General features: G+C 67.9%; 3 protein-coding genes across 22 annotated transcripts in view; 2 read left to right on the top strand and 1 right to left on the bottom strand.

Moving 5' to 3' along the window:
* Window positions 1–9,418, top strand: part of COL18A1 (collagen type XVIII alpha 1 chain) — a 33,427-nt gene extending 24,009 nt beyond the window's left edge. For all 3 annotated transcript variants that reach the window (XM_083842744.1, XM_083842743.1, XM_083842742.1), the window contains 34 exons: window positions 5–184; window positions 293–319; window positions 409–471; window positions 562–648; window positions 766–819; window positions 893–1,042; window positions 1,163–1,225; window positions 1,419–1,463; window positions 2,406–2,546; window positions 2,629–2,700; window positions 2,788–2,859; window positions 2,946–3,008; window positions 3,235–3,270; window positions 3,348–3,437; window positions 3,608–3,637; window positions 3,733–3,759; window positions 4,246–4,308; window positions 4,397–4,471; window positions 4,565–4,600; window positions 4,696–4,749; window positions 4,947–5,021; window positions 5,248–5,319; window positions 5,469–5,511; window positions 5,637–5,699; window positions 5,779–5,822; window positions 5,911–6,024; window positions 6,151–6,295; window positions 6,370–6,443; window positions 6,532–6,660; window positions 6,749–6,784; window positions 6,899–7,168; window positions 7,254–7,451; window positions 7,549–7,664; window positions 7,927–9,418. In XM_083842744.1, coding sequence (XP_083698870.1) covers window positions 5–184; window positions 293–319; window positions 409–471; window positions 562–648; window positions 766–819; window positions 893–1,042; window positions 1,163–1,225; window positions 1,419–1,463; window positions 2,406–2,546; window positions 2,629–2,700; window positions 2,788–2,859; window positions 2,946–3,008; window positions 3,235–3,270; window positions 3,348–3,437; window positions 3,608–3,637; window positions 3,733–3,759; window positions 4,246–4,308; window positions 4,397–4,471; window positions 4,565–4,600; window positions 4,696–4,749; window positions 4,947–5,021; window positions 5,248–5,319; window positions 5,469–5,511; window positions 5,637–5,699; window positions 5,779–5,822; window positions 5,911–6,024; window positions 6,151–6,295; window positions 6,370–6,443; window positions 6,532–6,660; window positions 6,749–6,784; window positions 6,899–7,168; window positions 7,254–7,451; window positions 7,549–7,664; window positions 7,927–8,140 — 3,021 coding nt within the window. In that variant the 3' untranslated portion in view covers window positions 8,141–9,418. The remainder of the gene's footprint in view (window positions 1–4; window positions 185–292; window positions 320–408; window positions 472–561; window positions 649–765; window positions 820–892; window positions 1,043–1,162; window positions 1,226–1,418; window positions 1,464–2,405; window positions 2,547–2,628; window positions 2,701–2,787; window positions 2,860–2,945; window positions 3,009–3,234; window positions 3,271–3,347; window positions 3,438–3,607; window positions 3,638–3,732; window positions 3,760–4,245; window positions 4,309–4,396; window positions 4,472–4,564; window positions 4,601–4,695; window positions 4,750–4,946; window positions 5,022–5,247; window positions 5,320–5,468; window positions 5,512–5,636; window positions 5,700–5,778; window positions 5,823–5,910; window positions 6,025–6,150; window positions 6,296–6,369; window positions 6,444–6,531; window positions 6,661–6,748; window positions 6,785–6,898; window positions 7,169–7,253; window positions 7,452–7,548; window positions 7,665–7,926) is intronic.
* On the bottom strand, window positions 9,219–14,965 carry SLC19A1 (solute carrier family 19 member 1). Of its 3 annotated transcripts, none has more exons than XM_083842747.1 (6): window positions 14,823–14,965; window positions 12,144–12,460; window positions 10,791–11,538; window positions 10,383–10,575; window positions 10,126–10,267; window positions 9,219–10,053 (listed from the first exon to the last, which is right to left on the bottom strand). In XM_083842747.1, the coding sequence occupies exons 2-6, from the start codon at window positions 12,375–12,377 to the stop codon at window positions 9,988–9,990; spliced, it is 1,383 nt and encodes a 460-aa protein (XP_083698873.1). In that variant the 5' UTR covers window positions 12,378–12,460; window positions 14,823–14,965; the 3' UTR covers window positions 9,219–9,987. The 3 variants fall into 3 exon arrangements, with proteins under 3 accessions (XP_083698873.1, XP_083698871.1, XP_083698872.1); XM_083842745.1 differs by having other exon boundaries at window positions 9,219–10,036; window positions 14,823–14,961; XM_083842746.1 differs by lacking the exon at window positions 14,823–14,965 and adding an exon at window positions 13,901–14,439 and having other exon boundaries at window positions 9,219–10,036.
* Window positions 14,966–16,562: 1,597 nt separating this feature from the next.
* The window catches only part of PCBP3 (poly(rC) binding protein 3), a 49,650-nt gene continuing 49,181 nt past the window's right edge, over window positions 16,563–17,031 (top strand). For all 16 annotated transcript variants that reach the window (XM_083842753.1, XM_083842751.1, XM_083842761.1 and 13 more), the window contains exon 1: window positions 16,563–16,700. The gene's annotated coding sequence lies outside the window, so the exon portion shown is untranslated. The remainder of the gene's footprint in view (window positions 16,701–17,031) is intronic.

Raw genomic sequence — 17,031 nt, 5'->3', positions numbered from 1 at the left:
CCAGGGCAGCGCTGGCTTTGGCTATCCCGGCTCCAAGGGTCAGAAAGGCGAGCCCGGTGAGCCCGGCCCCCCCTCGCGGCACACTGACGGTGCAGTGCTGGAGCCAGTCACCGGCCCCCCTGGCCCCACCGGCCCCCCGGGGCTGCCGGGGAAGGAAGGGGCCCCCGGCAGGGACGGCGAGCCTGTGAGTTGAGCCCCTAGCTCAGGCAGCCCCTCTCCTGGGCGCAGGGATGGGGCTGCTCCCCCTTTTCCCCGGCGCACCCCACTGATCTCTCCTCTTTGCCATCCCTAGGGCGATCCCGGCGAGGACGGCAAACCCGTAAGTAGGGGGGCAGAGGTGTGCTGCACGGGATGGCCGCCCCTGCACCTCGCCACCTGCTGACGCCCAACCTCTGCCCCCCTTTGCAGGGTGTGATGGGGCCCCAGGGGTTCCCCGGGACACCAGGAGAGCCCGGGCTGAAGGGGGAGAAGGTGAGTGACCGTGCGGGTGCTGTGACTGTGCCCATGCTGTAGCGGGTGGCCAGGCTGTGCCTGCAAACCACGCTCTCTCCTCCATCCCAGGGTGACCCCGGTGTGGGGCCAAGGGGCCCCCCAGGACTGCCAGGTCCCCCCGGACCACCGGGACCCTCCTCCAAGCAGGACAGGCTGGTAGGTGCCCCCGGGACATGCGGCGGCTGTGGGGCATGGCGTGGGGGTGCCTTGGGGCAGCACCCCTGCTCCGCTGGGCACCCTGGTCCCAGTGTTTCCCTTGCACTTCTCCCCCAGACGTTCATCGACATGGAGGGCTCCGGGTTTGGCGGTGACCTGGAGACCGTGCGGGTGAGTGTGGGACCCCTCCTCCGGGCAGGGAGCAAGGGACGCCTCTGGCCATCATCCCCTTCTTCTCTTACAGGGCCCGCGAGGGCCACCCGGTCCTCCGGGGCCCCCTGGCGTGCCCGGCTTGCCAGGGGAGCCGGGACGGTTTGGGATGAACAGCACAGACCTGCCAGGACCACCGGGGCTGCCCAGCAGAGATGGGGTCCCCGGGTCCCCGGGGCCGGAGGTAGGAGTGGGGTGGCCAAGGGGGAGCCATCCCAGGGCCACCCTGCGGTGGCAATAGCTCCGTGCCTGCCAGCACCACAGCGTTCCCCCGTGCTGAAGCCATCTCCTGGGCATCTTGCAGGGTCCTCAAGGTCCTCCTGGAAAAGACGGGATGCCTGGGCCACCAGGGCCCAAAGGAGAGCGGGTGAGTGTCCCCCATCCTGTGCACCCAGGATGTCTCTGCTCCCTCCTGGGGCAGCCAGCACCCTGGGGACCTGTAGCAGCTGCTGCTCCGTCCCCTGGTGCATCTCCGGAGGCCCCGGCTCCCTCCAGACCCAGCAAGCCCCAGGCTGGGGATCACCAACTTGCTCCCCTTCACACCCTCTCCTCCTCCCCAGGGTGACGTGGGTGACCTCGGCCTCCCCGGAGCACCAGGACCCAAGGTACCATGCCCAGGGCTGGCTCCTCTCGGGGGGGGGGGGTCCCTTTGCAGGGATGCTGTGCTGGGGGCAGCCCTTGCACAGACGTGGGGGCCACGGGCACGTGTGCTCTTCTCAGAGCAGAACAGTGCCGGGGCTTGGGGGCGCAGGGTGCTGCTGCCCACGTGGTGCCGTGGGCCAGGGGGATGCCTGCGAGCCTGGCACACGGGGACAGGCAGAGTGCCCACACGGGCAGTATGCAACAGGGATGTTTTTCTGCCTTCAAACACGAGGGTGGCCCTGAAAGGAGCCAGTGGGTGCCTGCACCCTGTTCGGAAACACCCCGACTTCTGCACATCTCTCTTCTCTCTGTACCCACTCCTCTTCTCACCTCTAACCAGAGCAAACCACCTCCTCTCCCCTCCTGCCTGCTCCAGCTTCTTGCTTTCCACTCCACATCCCCACCTCTGGGAGAGGCGAGGGTCGAGGTAGCAGCAGGCAGGTGGCACAGCGGGGACACACACGCTTGCCATCCCCTCCCTGCAGGGCCAGGCTGCCCCTTATCCACCACAGCCCTGCAGCCAAACTGTTAATTACACGTGCTGTTAATTACACACGGATTAACGTGCCTCAGTGCTGCGAGCTCACTGGCGTTGAGAGCGTAGACGGGGTGGGAGATAGGGGCGAGGGCTGACCAGACTGCTTAGAGACCCGTAACACAATGCAGGGGTGCGTGCGAGTGTCCTAGCTCGGTGCTGAGCTCACCCTGCTGTTGGGGCAGCGTGGAGGGAAAAAAAAAAAAAAAGAGTAAAAAAGCATTTATGAATTTAGACGAGCCTCTGGTGGCCACCGTGCACATTGCACAGGGACCTGGGGTGTTGGCTGGGCTGCCAGGCTGAGGGATGGCTGCGTGGGGATGGCTCTGCGGGCTCCCATCCACACCCTCCTCTTCTTTCCCCTTTGCAGGGCAGCAAGGGAGACACGGGGCCAGCAGGCGCCCCAGGAGAGATGGGGTTAGCTGGCCTTCCTGGGCCCATCGGACCCCGAGGGCAGCCGGGCCCCCCTGGCCCACCGGGGCCACCGGGGCCGGCCTACGAGGCTGGATTTGTAAGTGCCAGGAGCGTTCAGGGGAAAGGCGCAGGGTGGGAGGAGGGGGACAGGCACGGCTCAGCCCCTTCTCCTGCCCCAGGCCGACATGGAGGGCTCGGGGCTGCCGCTCGCCGCCGGCTCCCCTGGACCGCGCGGGCCCGAAGGACCTCAGGTAACTTGGGGCCGTCGCGCCCCTTCCCTCCCCTCCGACCCCGCTGGGCGCTGCGCGCTCACGTCCCCTTGTCCGTGTGTCCTGCAGGGCGTGCCAGGACTGCCGGGGATCAAGGGGGAGGTCGGCAGCCCCGGGCAGCCTGGTTTGCCGGGACCGAAGGTAGGAGCGGGATGCTGGGGGGGACGTTTGGGGATGCCATGGGGGTGCTGTGCCTGCATCTCGCCCTGTCCCGATGCTTGTTCCAGGGGGACGCTGGCATGCCCGGCGTGGATGGCCGCCCTGGCCTGGAGGGCTTCCCCGGACCGCAGGTAGGAGCATGCCCCCGGCCCCATCTCCGTGTAGATCTCCGCTCCCAGCAGCCAAAACCCCCCCGTGCCTTCAGCTGCTGCTCTGCTCGGTGCCCACCACACGCGGGGGATGCTCGTGCTGCTCCCAGCCCCGTCCCCATCAGCTGGCGGGCATTGCCCCAGCGCACCCCGTCCCCCGAAGGCGCCGCCTCTCGGGAAGCTCACCCACGCTCCCTTCTCCTTGCAGGGACCCAAAGGCGACAGAGGCAGCCCCGGTGAGAAGGTAGGTGCGGGCTTGGTGCCGCGCTGCCGATGGGGCCGGTCGGTGGCAGCCGGCGCGCTGACCCTTGCATCTTCCAGGGCGAGCGAGGCCAAGATGGAGTGGGGCTGCCTGGCCCCCCCGGCCTGCCTGGCCCCCCCGGACAGGTCGTCTACGTCTCGGGTGAAGACGTAAGTCATTCCCACGCCTGGGGGGAGCTAACGCTGGGGAGAAGGGGCTTACCCAGCACCCGCTGTGCAGAAATAAAACTAGGGGGACCTGTCCTGCAGCTCTGCCCGTGCTGCAGGCTGGGCTCCAGAGCAAAGGTCTCATTAAAAAAACATTTTGACTGTTTTTCCAGAGGTCTTTGGCGGCTCAGCCGGGCCCAGAGGTAGGTACCTCACCTCCCTGCTGCCCGCGGTGCTGGGAGGGCTCCGCGGCTGGAAAGCTGCTGCCTGTTCTCACCTGTGTCTGTTCCCCCCGCAGGGCAGACCGGGCCATGCCGGCTTCCCGGTGAGTTGGGGGGACACCACAGCCAGCAGTGGGGCAGCCCCCGGGGGCCAGCTGGGGCTGGGGGCAAGCGTCCAGAGGAGCGGTCGGGAAAGCATCCACCCAACTCGCCCCTCGGGGAATAGGGCAGATAAATGAAAACAGGCCATGCCAAAGGGAAACTGTCAGCGAGCAGAGAAGCTGAGAGCCAAAATTCTTGCGAGCTTGAGGGCACTGTGGGGGACTGATGGCTGGCAGCCTGCTGGCACGAGCCTGGCCAGCCCTCCTTGCCAGGGAGAGACGCTCCAGGCGTTTGTTCCAAACCTCTGGTTACCAATCCTGTCACGCTTTTTGGTGTGGCGGTCCCAGAGCAAAGCCGAGCCCCACCGTGCGCCCCGGGCTGAGCTCCAGCGTTAGGGGGGAGGCAGGCGTGGAGGTGGCGGGGCAGAAACAGCCATTGCTGGGTCAGGTCTGCTTCTGGTGGCTGATGCCCCGTGCTTCTCCGTGCAGGGCCCAGTGGGACCAAAAGGGGACCAGGGCTCGCCTGGCTTGCAGGGCTCCCCAGGGCTGAAGGTAATGGTTTGCATTCCCCCATCCCTCTTGAGCCCTGGCATTGGTGCCGGTCCACCCGTCTCCCCGTGTGCCTCCTGCTTTCTTGCAGGGAGAGAAGGGAGAGCCCGGCGTCATCATTAGCCCAGACGGGACCGTCGTTGCCGCTAATGTGAAAGGAGAGAAGGTGGGTGTGCTGCTGAGGGGCCAGGCGCATCCCTGTGCCGCAGCGCGGTGCCGGGTGCTCCTGGTGCAATAATTCCCCGTCTGCTGTCCACAGGGGGAGCCAGGGCTGCGGGGACCGATGGGCCCGTCTGTAAGTCAGCGCCACCATCCTCCTCGTGTCCCGTGGGGGGGAAGGGGCTCCTCCCGCAGCTCTGAATGCTCCTGTCCTCTCTCCTCTCTCTCCAGGGCCCCCACGGACGAGCAGGGCTGAAGGGAGAAATTGGCTTTCCGGGCAGACCTGTAAGACCCCCTCCTGGTTTGTTTGTCCCTGCCTCTGGGCCACCATCTCCTCTACCTCAGTCACCCCCAAAACACCTCCAGCCCGCTCCCCGGCATGTCTGCAGGGGGTGGTGGGCTCGGAAGGAAGCACCTCGAGGGCAGGGGCACCAGTGACCCCAGGACAGGGACAAGGCTGATGTTTCGCTGCTCGTCCGCAGGGGCGTCCCGGCATGAACGGGCTGAAGGGCGAGAAGGGCGACCCGGCGGACATCGGCGGCATGCTGGGCCTGCGGGTGAGCGCGGCTGGCCTGGCACAGGGCGGTGTGGTGGGGGGAGAGGGGACCGAGAGGCTGGCTGGGGGCCTGTGTCCCTCCAGCAATGGGCGCACGCATGCCTGAGCCGCTGTCCCTGCCCCTGCTGGGCTGCTGGGTGCCCCAGGGCACAGCCGCAGCCCTGTGCGGGGACCTGTCGCACTGCCTGCTTTGCAGGACCCTGATGTGTCTTCTTTCCCCCCCCCAGGGTCCCCCTGGTCCCCCAGGTCCCCCCGGCCCTCCTGGGCCTCCTGGCAGCATAGTCTATGACAGCAACAATGTGAGTAGTGCCACCGTAACCTCACGGCGGGGACCGGCTCACCGTGCCGTGGGCTCGGTGCTCGCCACCTCCATCCCGTTGTCACACGGAGGGGACACGCTGGCAGGGAGGTGGCTGTCCCCGCAGCTGCTTTCTCTGCATCCCCGCAGGCTTTCAGCGATGCCAGCCGTCCTGCACTGCCGGCCTTCCCAGGTAAGGGGGTGTCTGCGCCCCAGCACCTCCCAGCGGCCCGGGGACCCCAGCAAAGGGTCCCTCTGTCAGGGCAGTGGCCTTGACGGTGCGCCTCTGAGACGGCATCGCCCTTGTGCTCTTGGCAGGTTTCCACCAGTTTCCAGGGCAAAAGGGAGAGAAAGGAGACGTGGGTGCCCCAGGGCCCCCAGGTGAGTGACACATCTCCCCGGGCAGAGGCGGGCGGCAGGCGGCTCGTGCCCACACCGCCGCTGCTCTCTGTCTCCCCAGGCCAGTTCCCCTACGACCTGAGCCGCTTCGGCGCCAGCCTGCGGGTAAGGCCTTCTCCCCGTGCCTGCTGCTGGGGTCCCCAGCCATTTGGGGCTCCCTGGCCACTCGCCCTAAGGACACTCTGTCCCACAGGGTGACAAGGGGGAGGCAGGTCCCAAGGGCGAGAAGGGCGAGCCGGGCAGCACCGCACTGTATGGCCCCAGTGCCATGGGGCCACCAGGGCCCCAGGGCTACCCGGGCCTGCCGGTGAGTACCCCACATCCTGCCGGTGAGTGCCCCATGGCACAGGGAGCAGCGAGGCTCTGGGTACTGCGCTGCGGGGGCGGCACCCCCGGCTGCTTTGCTTCAGGGATGCTCTCTCGCACCACCTAGGGTCCCAAGGGGGACAGCATCGTTGGGCCACCGGGGCCTCCCGGACCGCAGGGACCCCCCGGCATCGGATACGAGGGGCGGCAGGGCCCTCCTGGCCCTCCCGGCCCCCCCGGGCCACCCTCCTTCCCAGGCCCCCACAGACCAGGTGAGTGCCTTCCCCGCGCCCCTGCCCACGGCCCAGGCTGGGGCCCATCCCCATCTCACCTCTCTTCCCCCCAGCTATCAGCATCCCTGGCCCCCCCGGACCGCCGGGGCCCCCCGGACCCCCGGGCACCAGCGGGACGTCCCTGGGGGTGAGTGGGGGCTCTGGTTGGGGCGGGTGGCACCACGCAGGGGCTGGCCATCCAAGCCATCTGAGCGCCCGGCGCGCTGTGCCCGCAGCTGCGCGCCCTGCCCACGTACCAGGCCATGCTGAGCGCCGCGCACGAGCTGCCCGAGGGGGGGCTCGTCTTCCTGGCCGACCGGCAGGAGCTCTACGTCCGCCTGCGCGGGGGCTTCCGCAGGGTCCTGGTGAGTCGGGGGACGGGTGGCACCGTGCTCGGGGGGATGCTTGGGCGCTTGCGTGGCGGCTGTGCGCTCATGTGCCGTGTCCTTGCAGCTGGAGGAGCACACCCTGGTCCCCAGCTCGGCACTGGTGAGTCCCCCATCCCTGTCCCCACCACATCCCCCGTGCTGGGGTCTGGGGGCAGCACAGCCCCTGAATGCTCCCTCCCTCCCTCCCTCCCTCCCTCCTTCCATCCCACCCCAGGACAATGAGGTGTACGACAAGCTGCCCAGCGTCCACTACGGGGGGTCCCAACACCCCCTCCAGCCCCGCGGGCCCCTGCACCCGCTGCGCAACCACAGCCCCCCGCCCACCGCCCGGTCGTGGCGCGGGGACGAAGTGTTGGCCAACCAGCACCGCCTGCCCCAGCCACCCCTGCTGCAGCAGCACGAGCTCCTCAACAGCTACTACGTCCAGCGCCGGCCGGATCCGGCCCCCGTGGCCGCCCACGTGCACCAGGATTTCCAGCCTGCTGTGAGTGCTGCCGGTCCCACGCCCCGGGCTGGGAGGTGATGGGACTGGACGTGGTGTCCCTCATGCCTGCTTGTCCCCTTTGCAGCTGCACCTGGTGGCCCTGAACGCGCCGCTGAGCGGCGGCATGCGCGGCATCCGGGGCGCCGACTTCCAGTGCTTCCAGCAAGCCCGGCAGGTCGGGCTGGCCGGCACCTTCCGCGCCTTCCTCTCCTCCCGCCTGCAGGACCTGTACAGCATCGTGCGGAGGGCCGACCGTGCCACCGTGCCCATCGTTAACCTCCGGGTACAGCCCCGACCCCTTCCCGAAGCCCCTCGCCACATCCCCTGTGGAGGGGCTTTGGAGGTCCCGGGATGGGCTGACCCCCATTTCTGCCCCCCAGGACGAGGTGCTCTTCAGTAACTGGGAGGCTCTCTTCACCGGCAGCGAGGCCCCGCTGCGGGCTGATGCCCGCATCCTCTCCTTCGATGGCCGGGACGTCCTGCGGGATTCGGCGTGGTGAGTGCAGGGATGGGGCTCCTGACAGGGCGCGGGATGTGGCCATGACCTGCTGCAGGCAGGCAGGCAGGGAGGCAGAGGGGACGGGTTCGGAGCAGGCACCGGGTACCGCATGCTGCATCCCACTGCGGCCATCCCTGGGCACCGGGCACCCCGTGCCACATCCCACTGCGTCCATCTCCACGGGGACCGGCTGGGGTCCCGGCTCTGAGGCTCGGGACCAGCTCCTGCTGCGGCAGCCTCACCCCCCTCTGCCTTCCAGGCCGCAGAAGAGCGTCTGGCATGGCTCGGACGCCAAGGGCCGGCGCCTGCCCGAGAGCTACTGCGAGGCGTGGCGGACGGAGGAGCGCAGCACCAGCGGGCAGGCCTCCTCGCTGAGCTCGGGCAAGCTCCTGGAGCAGGCGGCCAGCAGCTGCCAGCACGCCTTCATCGTCCTCTGCATCGAGAACAGCTTCATGACCGCTGCCAAAAAATGACCCCGCTCGCCGAGCGCTGCACGCCTCCCCGGGGAGGGTCTGCTCCCCGCCACGCTCCTGCCTTCGCCCCACTGGGTTTCTTCTCCCCCCAGACCTAAAGCCAAAGAGTATCGCCATCGCCGCTGCCCCGGCCCGGCAGGCGCTCGCCTCCACCCCTGCTGATCAGGGCAGCCGTGGGCTGGCTGCCTTCCTCCTCTTCCTCCTCTCGTACACCACTTCTCTTCTAACCCCTTGTGTTTAACCACTGCAGCTGTATCCTTGTGTCAACCGCCCGCTGCTCCTCCCTGCTCAGATGCTCTTTTCGGGGAGGCTGGGCGGGGAGGATACGCTGCAGGGAGGTTTCGGAGATGCCATGCTGTGTGCCTTGCTGGGAAGCCTGGGGCGGGGGGGCTGAGCCCCCCAGCCCCACACCGTCCTCACCAGGAGCTGCATTGCCGGAGCTGTGGCATCTCCTGCCAGCCCAAGGAGGACCCCAGACGTCCCCTCCCCAGGTGAGGGGCTGTCCCCTGGCAGCGGTGCGGCTCCCCAGTGGCTCTTCTTCTGCAGTCTCCGTCCTCCCCTGGTAAGGTCCTTCCCAGGCAGCCCTGCACCTCATCATCCTCACCTCTATCGCCCATTCCTCACCGGGCACGAGGTGAACCCTGGGGGTCTGGTCCCCAGTATCTATCCCAAAGCTCCCCTCCGGGCCCCTTCCCTTACTGCCACCCCTGCACAGGGCCAGGGTCCCATCCCCTCCGTGCGCCCTTGGGACCCCTGGCTGTGCCCGTGCCCCTGCCCCGGGTGCCTCCGGCTTTCGGCACAGGTCAGCAGGGACCGGGGGGTGCACGGGGCAATGGGGCAGCCCCCCAGCTGGGGCAGGAGCGGGGCAGCCCGGCGTGCCCTTGGCATGTGTTTACATGCGTTTGCGTGTGTGTGCGTGTTGACCACATGTGGTACCGAGGCCAAACACCGCGAGCACCCGCCAGGCCACCGGTGTTGCACCCGGGGTGGCTGAGGCGGAGCAAAGCCAGTTTGCATTGGTGTGGGCAAATCCAAGGTGCTAAAAAAAAAAAAAGAAAGAAAGGAAAAAAAAAGATAAATCAGTAACTAGCTTTTTATTATTGTATGGAAATTATTACCATAAAAGCTGTGCGAGTCACACGGCCTCTATTTCTTACAGTCTACTGTATTTTGTGTAATTAATGCAATTTAAAGCCTGTGGATCTTTATATTTTTGTCCGTTGTGTCCCATAAACCATTTTCTAAAGGCACTGAATAAAGAAACGTTATCCTCTTGTAGCCTGGCTCCACACAGCTCTGCAGGACGATGGGAAGCCGGTGGCCGGGACCCCCTGGACCCCCACCACTCCCCTCGCGTGGTACCTGGTGGTGCTGCCGTGGGCACCCTGCCTCTGCTCTGGTCGTGTTTGGGGCCGTGTCAGCCTCAAAAAGGGGTGGGAAGAGCAAGCCTCGGGGCTGGTTGCTGGCTCTGCGCCACGCCAGCATCCTCCTCTGCACCCAGTTCGGGGCAGGAGCACAGCCCCCGGCCCCAAGGAGCAGCTGGGGCAGAAGGTGGGTCCCTGCATCCTCAGGACCACCAGCGCGGTGGGAGGCAAAGCACACGCTGGTGGTGGTGACACACATTTACTGAGCCACGACCCGCCGCCACGGCCAGGCGCCATGCCAAGGGAGCCCGTCCATCCGTCTGTCCATCCATCTCTCCGTCTGTCCTGCCCGGCTGGGTGCTGACACTCAGGCTTCCGTGGCGTCTGCCTCTGGGCTCTTCTCCTGCACCGGAGCTGTGGCGGGGACCGGCTCCGGTGGCTGCGCACGGCGGCTGTGCCGGACGCCCACACCGATGGCCACTATCAGGTAGGCCGCTGCCAGCAGCGTGAAGTAGCCGAAGTACACGTAGAACTGCAAGAGAGCGGTGCCTGCAGCGAGCCCCGTGCCTCCTGCACCCCTCCTCCCGTGCCATGGGACCCCTGCCCTCCTCGGTGCCCTACCTGGGGATGCACGGAGAGGCCCAAGCCCCTCTTGTCGGCCACAATGATGGTGATGATGGTCTTCAGCACAGTGCCAAAGAAGGTGTTGACCCCAAAGACGAGCGCGCAGAGCTCTTTGGAAAGGGAGGTAGCAATCTGGAAACTGGGAGATGGGGAGGGCGGTGAGCACTGGCCCAGCCACCGGTGGGGGATGGCAGCAAGAACCGGCCCCCCACACACCCCAAAACCCTCCCAGGAGGGGTCGGGGTACCACGCACATGGCGATGGGCACCAGGAACTGGTAGGAGCCGCGGAAGAGGACGTAGGCAGCGTAGCACAGCCAGATGTTGCTGGTGGTGTTCATGAGCATCAGCAGCCCCGCCTGGACGGCCGTCACCAACCCGATCACCAGCGCCGACCACAGCGCCCAGCGGATCTTTATGTGGCCGGCCACAAAGGAGGCGATGGCCCCTGGGGGATGGGGGGGGGGAACACACGCACAGGGGACACCGTGAACTCCCACCCCCACAGGATGCTGCTCCTGCGTCATGCCCTCAAGCCTACCGCTGCCACCTCCCCGATACTGCACTGCGTAAAGCAGTGTTAAGACCGCCCTCCCCAGGGCATGCAGCAGGATGGGGGTGCTCCCACCCCACGTCCCCCCCGGCCCCAAGAGGACAGCGTACCCAGCAGCGTGGAGGCGGCGTCCACCCCGCCGTTGTACACCCGGCGGTTGTCCCTGGCCGGGTAGATCTCGTTCCAGAGGATCTGCACGTAGTACAGCACCAGGTAGTAGCCGGCCGAGTTGAAGACCCACCAGCAGGACCAGAGCTGGAGCTGGGACTGCTTGGCCAGGGCGCACACCTCCCGCAGCATGCGGCACAGCACCATCTCCCGCCAGCCCCCCGCCGCCCCGCCGGCGTCCCCCCCGGCCATCTTGTCCAGCTCGGTGGGCGCAGCCCCGTCGCAGGCCGCCTCGGGCCGGTTGAAGAAGAGGCTGCGCTTGGGCCGCTCCAGGAAGAGGGTGAGGAGGAGGCCGAAGGTGACGAAGCCCAGGGAGACATAGTTGAGGGTGAGGAAGGGGACGCCGCCCAGCGTGACGCAGAGCTGCCCCAGCACCGAGCTGGTGAAGACGCCCAGGAGGACGGCGGAGCGGGAGTAGCTGGCCATGCGCTGGTAGCGGGACGGGGCGACGAGGGAGAAGATGTAGGAGGAGTAGGCAATGCGGGCGGCCATGGTGACGCCGTAGAAGAACTCCATCAGCTGCATGGCCAGGACGGAGGTGCCCAGCACCAGCAGCAGCCAGATGGAGATGTGGCTCAGGCTCTGCAGCACCAGCACTGGCTTGTAGCGCAGGTAGTCCGTCAGCAGGAAGATGGGCACCAGCACCGCCATGTAGGAGTAGCTCAGCACCGGCGTGATCACGTTGGTCACCTGCGGCGCGCGGAGGGAGGATGAGTGCGGGGCGCAGCGCCACCGGGCAGGAGACATGGCCCCGGTGGGTGCCGCCAGCCCGGAGGAGGAGTGCGGGGCTGGGACCCCTCCTCGGGAGGAATTTGGCCCCTGTGCACTCGGCCAGGGGCCGGGCTGAGCCCCGGCCCCCTGCTGCGCCAGGAACACGGCGTTCCCACGGCGGCTGGGAGTGGGGCCAGCACCGCTTGGCAGGGGGGATCCTCACCTAACCCCCTTGCTGCCAGAGGCCCCGGCGCTGCCCCCTCCCTGGCCATGCATCTTGGGGTCCCCCCACCCCCAGCTGGCACGGTGGGGGGACACCCAGCCCAGCAGTGCCCTGGCTCCTGCCCTGCCAAGCTCCTTGCACCCCAAAAGCACCTTCCAGGCGTGCAGGGGGGAGAGCAGCCACCCAACCCTGTACCACTGGGCATTCAGCCACCCTGCTCTCCACCAGCACGGCTCGATCACGGGGCTGAGGGCTGCCGTGGGATGTCCTCGGCACCCCACTCAGGTGGGGGGATGCTCTGGCTGGCCCCTGGGTGCCCGTGGCCAAAACGGGGTGCGCTGGGGGGAGAAGCACAACTCACCTCCTCCTGTGTGAAGTTCTTGTTGGGCCCCAGCAGGTAGGGGGTGATGAAGCTCTCCCCGGGCCGGATCTGCGTCATGAACCCGTAGAAGCACAGGTAGAAGACCTGCAGCTTCCAGCGCTGGTCCGGCGCCGTCTCCGAGGGCAGCTTCTTGCCGTCATCCTGCTTGGGCATGGCGGCGGCGGCCCGGGCAGCGCTGCGGTGGGACACCAGCTCTCGCCCCGGCACTGTCATCTACGCGGGCGCTGCCGCGCCAGGCTGCTCCTCTCCGGCCGCAGGCACTCCTCGGCACATCGAAGGACACGCTGCTGCAGCTTCTGGGGAGAGAGCAGCGTTTGGCACAGGATCAAACTCCTCCGTAATAGTAACGCAAATAAATACCACTACCTTCTCGCCCCGGGAGATGTTCTTGCAACATCAGGAGCCCGCAGAGATCTAAAAAACCCTTTATTTTTGCAGGAGGCCCTCCAGTTCGGGCGGTGTTTTCAAAGCACACATAAAGATCTGACGGATGCACGCGTCGCGCTGCTCTGCAGTGCGGCTGCCCATCCTCCCCCACCCACGCCACCTCCCTTCTCTCCTGTTTTAAAGCCAGGGGGGTTTTGCCCCCTCCCCAGAGCAAAGCTCCCCTTCGGGCCGAGCTGCTCAGCACGTTTTCCCAGGGGCTGGGGAGGGCAAGACGGCCGAGCACCAGGCTCAGAGGCACAGAATGGGCAGTGCCAGCCCCAGCCGAGCACAAAATAACTGAGTTAACATGTGCCCAGCACGGGGCTGCCCATGCTGTATGTTAGCTGGGGCTTTAGAGGCACCGGAGGCAGGCGGCTTCCCCTGCCGCACGTGGTGCCTGCAGGCATGCCAGGGTGCGATGCTCAGGCCATCCATCGGCAGCGGCCAGGGAGAAGCGAGAAATGCCCTGGGGCTGTCACGAGGTTCACAGTCTGATGGAGGATTAAATGCTCAAACCCCTGAATCTGGCAGTGGGAAAGCAGGAGGCCCGATTAGCAGTCACGGGATGGGGCTGGGGGAGGCAGGGCCCTGGATGAGCGTCCAAGCTTTTGGAAAGCACGTCCAGGAGCTGCTTTCCCAGCCAGGCTGTCCCCAAAGAGCCCACTCGTTCCATCCCATGCGGCCCCACAGCTCCCCACTGCCCTCCTGTAACATCCCTGACCCCAAAATGCCCTTTCCCTGCCTGCTTTTGTCTTCCTAGAGGCGGGATTTTGCTACTTATTCATCTTCACCACGAACACCCGTGGTTCCCCTTCCTTCCGGCCTTTCAAACCCAAACAAGGGAGGGGATGTGCAAAACCGAAAAAGAAGAGGGGCCTGCAGCTACCCGGGCTGGGGGTGAGGTTCCTTTCCCCTCCTCGCCCCCGCAGCAGACGCCGTGCTCGGCCGGAGCCAGCCCCACGCCCCGGTGCCCTCGCAGCACCTCTCCCTCTCTCCCACGCCTCACCGGCAGCACTCGTCGAGCGATAAAAACCCACATGCCACCGGACCAAGGTCTACGAACCCGATGACCCATGAATTGTGGAACGACCGATCGCGGTTGCTCAAACACCCTGGCCCCAAATACCCGCGGGTCCGCAGCCCGTCCCAGCCCGTGCCGCCCTGCACGGTGAGGCCGGGGCTTGCCCCGCTGGAGAGGTCCCGACGTCGGCACCAGGACTCGCCCGTTGGCCGCGTTCCTGTGGGTTTTCGGCGCTGGTGACTCAGCACCGTGCCCAGACCCCCCAGCTGTGCAAACAGCCCCTACCTACCTCTTACACAGGCACACGCGCAGCCCGGGGTACGCCGTTAATCTCAAGCAGACGCAGAATTAGGAAAACTAAGCCGGCGGCACGGCAAGCCCTCGCTTGCTCCGGCACGCCTGACGTTCCTCGAGGGATCAGCGTGTTTCCTGAGGCCCACCCGGCACCCGGAGCCCAGGGAGCGGGGCTGGGGCTCGCAGCGCGGCGCTCCAACACCCACAGCCCGCCAGCGCCCGCGCCACGCCGCGCACGGCGGGACGGAGACGCGGAGGGCAAGGGGCGAGTGGCAAAACCCCCCGCAGCGCCCGCCCCGCGTCCCCAGCGCCCGGGCAGCCTGGACTCTGCCCCGGCTCGGGCTCGTCACAGCGCTGGGCTGCCCATGTGGCCGGCCACCGCCTCCAGCACCCGCTGCCCACCCCAGGGGGCCGCTTCCCGCAGGGAGCAGGTGCTGGCCGTGCGCCTTGCAGGGGCCGAGCTCCGTCCGGGAGGATGCTGGTCCCCTTGCGCTGACTGCCCGCACCCGTGCCACCGTCCCCGCGGGGACGGCAGGGCGCACGGACACCGCTCCGCGCAGCCCCCAGCCCCGGCTCCATCCCCCCAGCGCCACGCACCAGGGGGCCCCGCGGGATGCTCCCGGCTCGGGGGACCCCCAGCAGCCCCCCGGAGCCCCCCCCCGAGCCAAGCGGCTCTGCCCGCCGGTGCAGGGCCGGCAGGAGCCATCGCCCGGTGACCTTGGCCGGGGGACACGGGGGGTACGGGGGGCACGGCCCGGGGGAACCTGCGCAAGGGGAGAGGGGAAAGCTCCCCCCAAAGCCCCCGCCGAGGGAACCCCTCTGGGGCGCTCCGTCGGGGCAGGGGGGGCTCCTTCGGGTAACGGGGGGGATTTGGGGTGCGCGAGGGAGAGGAAGGCGATGGGGGTGCCCGGCCGTACCTGCGGGGCGGCGGGCATGGGGGCGGCGGGGCCGGCCCGCTGCCGCCGGAGCGCGACAGGAGGAGGAGGAGGAGGAGGAGGAAGAGGATTTGGGGGTCCCTCGGGAAATGTAGTCGCGCCCCATGTGCGCGGCGGCGAGCGGACTACAAGCCCCAGAGTGCAGAAGGCAGGAGGAAGGGGAGGAGGAGACGAGAGGAAGAGGAGGAGGAAGCGGGAGGGCAGGGCTGCCCTGTCCCCTCCCCACCGACCGCTGCCCCCGGGCCGTGCCGCCCACCCGCCGCGGCCTCCGGGCTGCGCGTGGCACACCGGTAACCCTATAAACGGGGCTATGTGCGAAGCCCCATCCCTGGCAGCGTCACCCGGAGGAAGCCAGAAACGGGCATTTCCCAAGCGTTGCCCCCCGCGTTGCCAGCCTGCGGGACAGCCCTGCCCGCGCTGCTGCCCCCAGCAGCCCCCAGGGGCATCAGGGGGGTGAGACCCGGGTGTCAGCACAGCAGGAACCGAACCATGGCCCTGCACCGGGCCCGGAGGCAAGAGCACGCTTAGAGGCGAACGAGGAGGAGGTGGAGACCCCCCCCAGGAGCAGGACCCGGGGCTGGTGCCCCCCTGTGCCCCCTCTCCCGGGACGTGACGCAGGAGAGAGCCGGAGAGCATCCTCCCGCCCCCTTCCCTCGCAGTTACTCTGGCAGAAGCAAATGCGACCTGACAGGCCTCGGCTACTCCGCTGAAATATTTATACCCCTGCACCCGCCTGGCAGCACGGAACTGGGGGCCCAGGCTGGGCATTGCTGCAGCCCCCCTGCCCTGCAGCACCCAGCCTGGGGGGGCCAGACCCCCTTGCACCCAGGGGCCTCCCGTGGGGATGTCCCAGTAACCCCTGCTAAATTTAGTTGCCTAGCTTTTTTCCCCTCCTTTTCTCAGCCAAGCAGACAGAGCCGGGATGTGTTGTTTGGGTGTGGGACGTGCCGGGTGGGGGCATCCCCTGCCGGGCAGCCCCCGTCCCCTGCCCTTCCTGCAGCCAGGGCTCTGGCTTTGCCACGGTGCTGCGTGATGGCTTGAACAGCAGCCCGGGAGAAACTGAGGTTTGCACAGAGGCTTCCCCGGGGAGTTCTTGTTTTACCTCATCCCTTTGAAAGAGATGAGAGAGGCCTGTTGGGGCCGTTGGTTATCTGTAAGGGCCAGGTCCCTCCCTTGGGTGGCACCCCTGCCCATGGCAGGGGGTTGGAGTTAGATGACCTTTAAGGCCCCTTCCGACCCGAGCCGTTCCATGATTCTTCCGTGCTGCAGGACCTGGGACCAGGAGCCCCCGGGTGCGTGCCCCCTGCACCAGCCGGGGACACAGCAGCACCCTGGGGACGCTGGTGGGACCCCCCGCAGCACCGCCCGTGCCCCCCACCCACTCAGCCCAGCGGCCGGCTCTCAGCGGCATCGCCCCACCACCGCCAGCTCCCAGGGGAGCGGGGGCACCCCCGGCTCCATCAGCACGGGTCAGCACCCCCCGGGAGCGAAGGGCCGGCGTCCCCCGCCGCCCTGCCGGGCTGCCGGTGGCGGTCCCCGGGAGGCAGGGAGGGGAGGGCCGGGCATGCAGCGGGCAGGCAGAGCGGCAGGACGGGGGGGCTCAGCTCGCCGGGGTGGGCAGGGCCTGCGGGGCCGGGCAGGGCGCACCCAGCTCCCGCTGCCGCCGCGCTCGGAGCCAGCCCCGCCGCGCCCGGCCGCCCCCCCCCGGCCCCTTCCCCAGCCTCCCCCCCCCGCTCCCCTGCCCCTCTCCTCCCTTCCCGGCCCCTCCTGCAGCCCCCAGCCCTCCCCGCCTCTCCAGAGCCCGCCCGGCCGTCGCTCCGTCTGTCCGTCCGTCCGTCCGTGCGTCCGTCCGGGGGGCAGGTAGGAATTCCCCCCTTCCCCGGGACTTTGCTCCCCCGGGGGTGCCGGGTCTGGGGGTGGCGGGTCCCCCGTGGGCAAGGTGCGGGGGCAGCCCCCTGCTTTCCGCCGGGACGAGGATGCCCTCCCCGGGCAGCACCGCTCCGGGAAGGTGTCCCCGACACCCGGCCCCGCCGTGTCCCCGCCGGGGCCGTGCCACCTCCCGCTCGCTCGGAGTTTGCTGGCCCCGGATCCCATCCCGGCACGCTGCTTGGCTCGGCGAGGGCAGCTCCAAACAAGCCCCAAAGCGCTGTCCCCACGCCGCTGCAGGGGGAAGCACGCGTGGGCCCTGCGA

Source organism: Anser anser (genome assembly GCF_964211835.1).
Source record: "Anser anser genome assembly, chromosome: 6".
In the NCBI taxonomy this organism is placed as follows: domain Eukaryota; kingdom Metazoa; phylum Chordata; class Aves; order Anseriformes; family Anatidae; genus Anser; species Anser anser.
The sequence above is the reverse complement of the archived record's forward strand: the minus strand, read 5'-3'. Positions and strand labels throughout refer to the sequence as shown.

What these genes read in the sequence shown, in the direction of transcription:
- SLC19A1 (XM_083842745.1), bottom strand. Translation starts at nt 12,377, where the DNA reads ATGACAGTGCCGGGGCGAGAGCTGGTGTCCCACCGCAGCGCTGCCCGG. An exon ending in CGCCGCCTCCACGCTGCTGG is followed by an intron (nt 10,576 to 10,790) that starts GTACGCTGTCCT and finishes CCCATCCCCCAG; the next exon opens with GGGCCATCGCCTCCTTTGTG. An exon ending in TTCCTGGTGCCCATCGCCAT is followed by an intron (nt 10,268 to 10,382) that starts GTGCGTGGTACC and finishes CCCATCTCCCAG; the next exon opens with TTTCCAGATTGCTACCTCCC.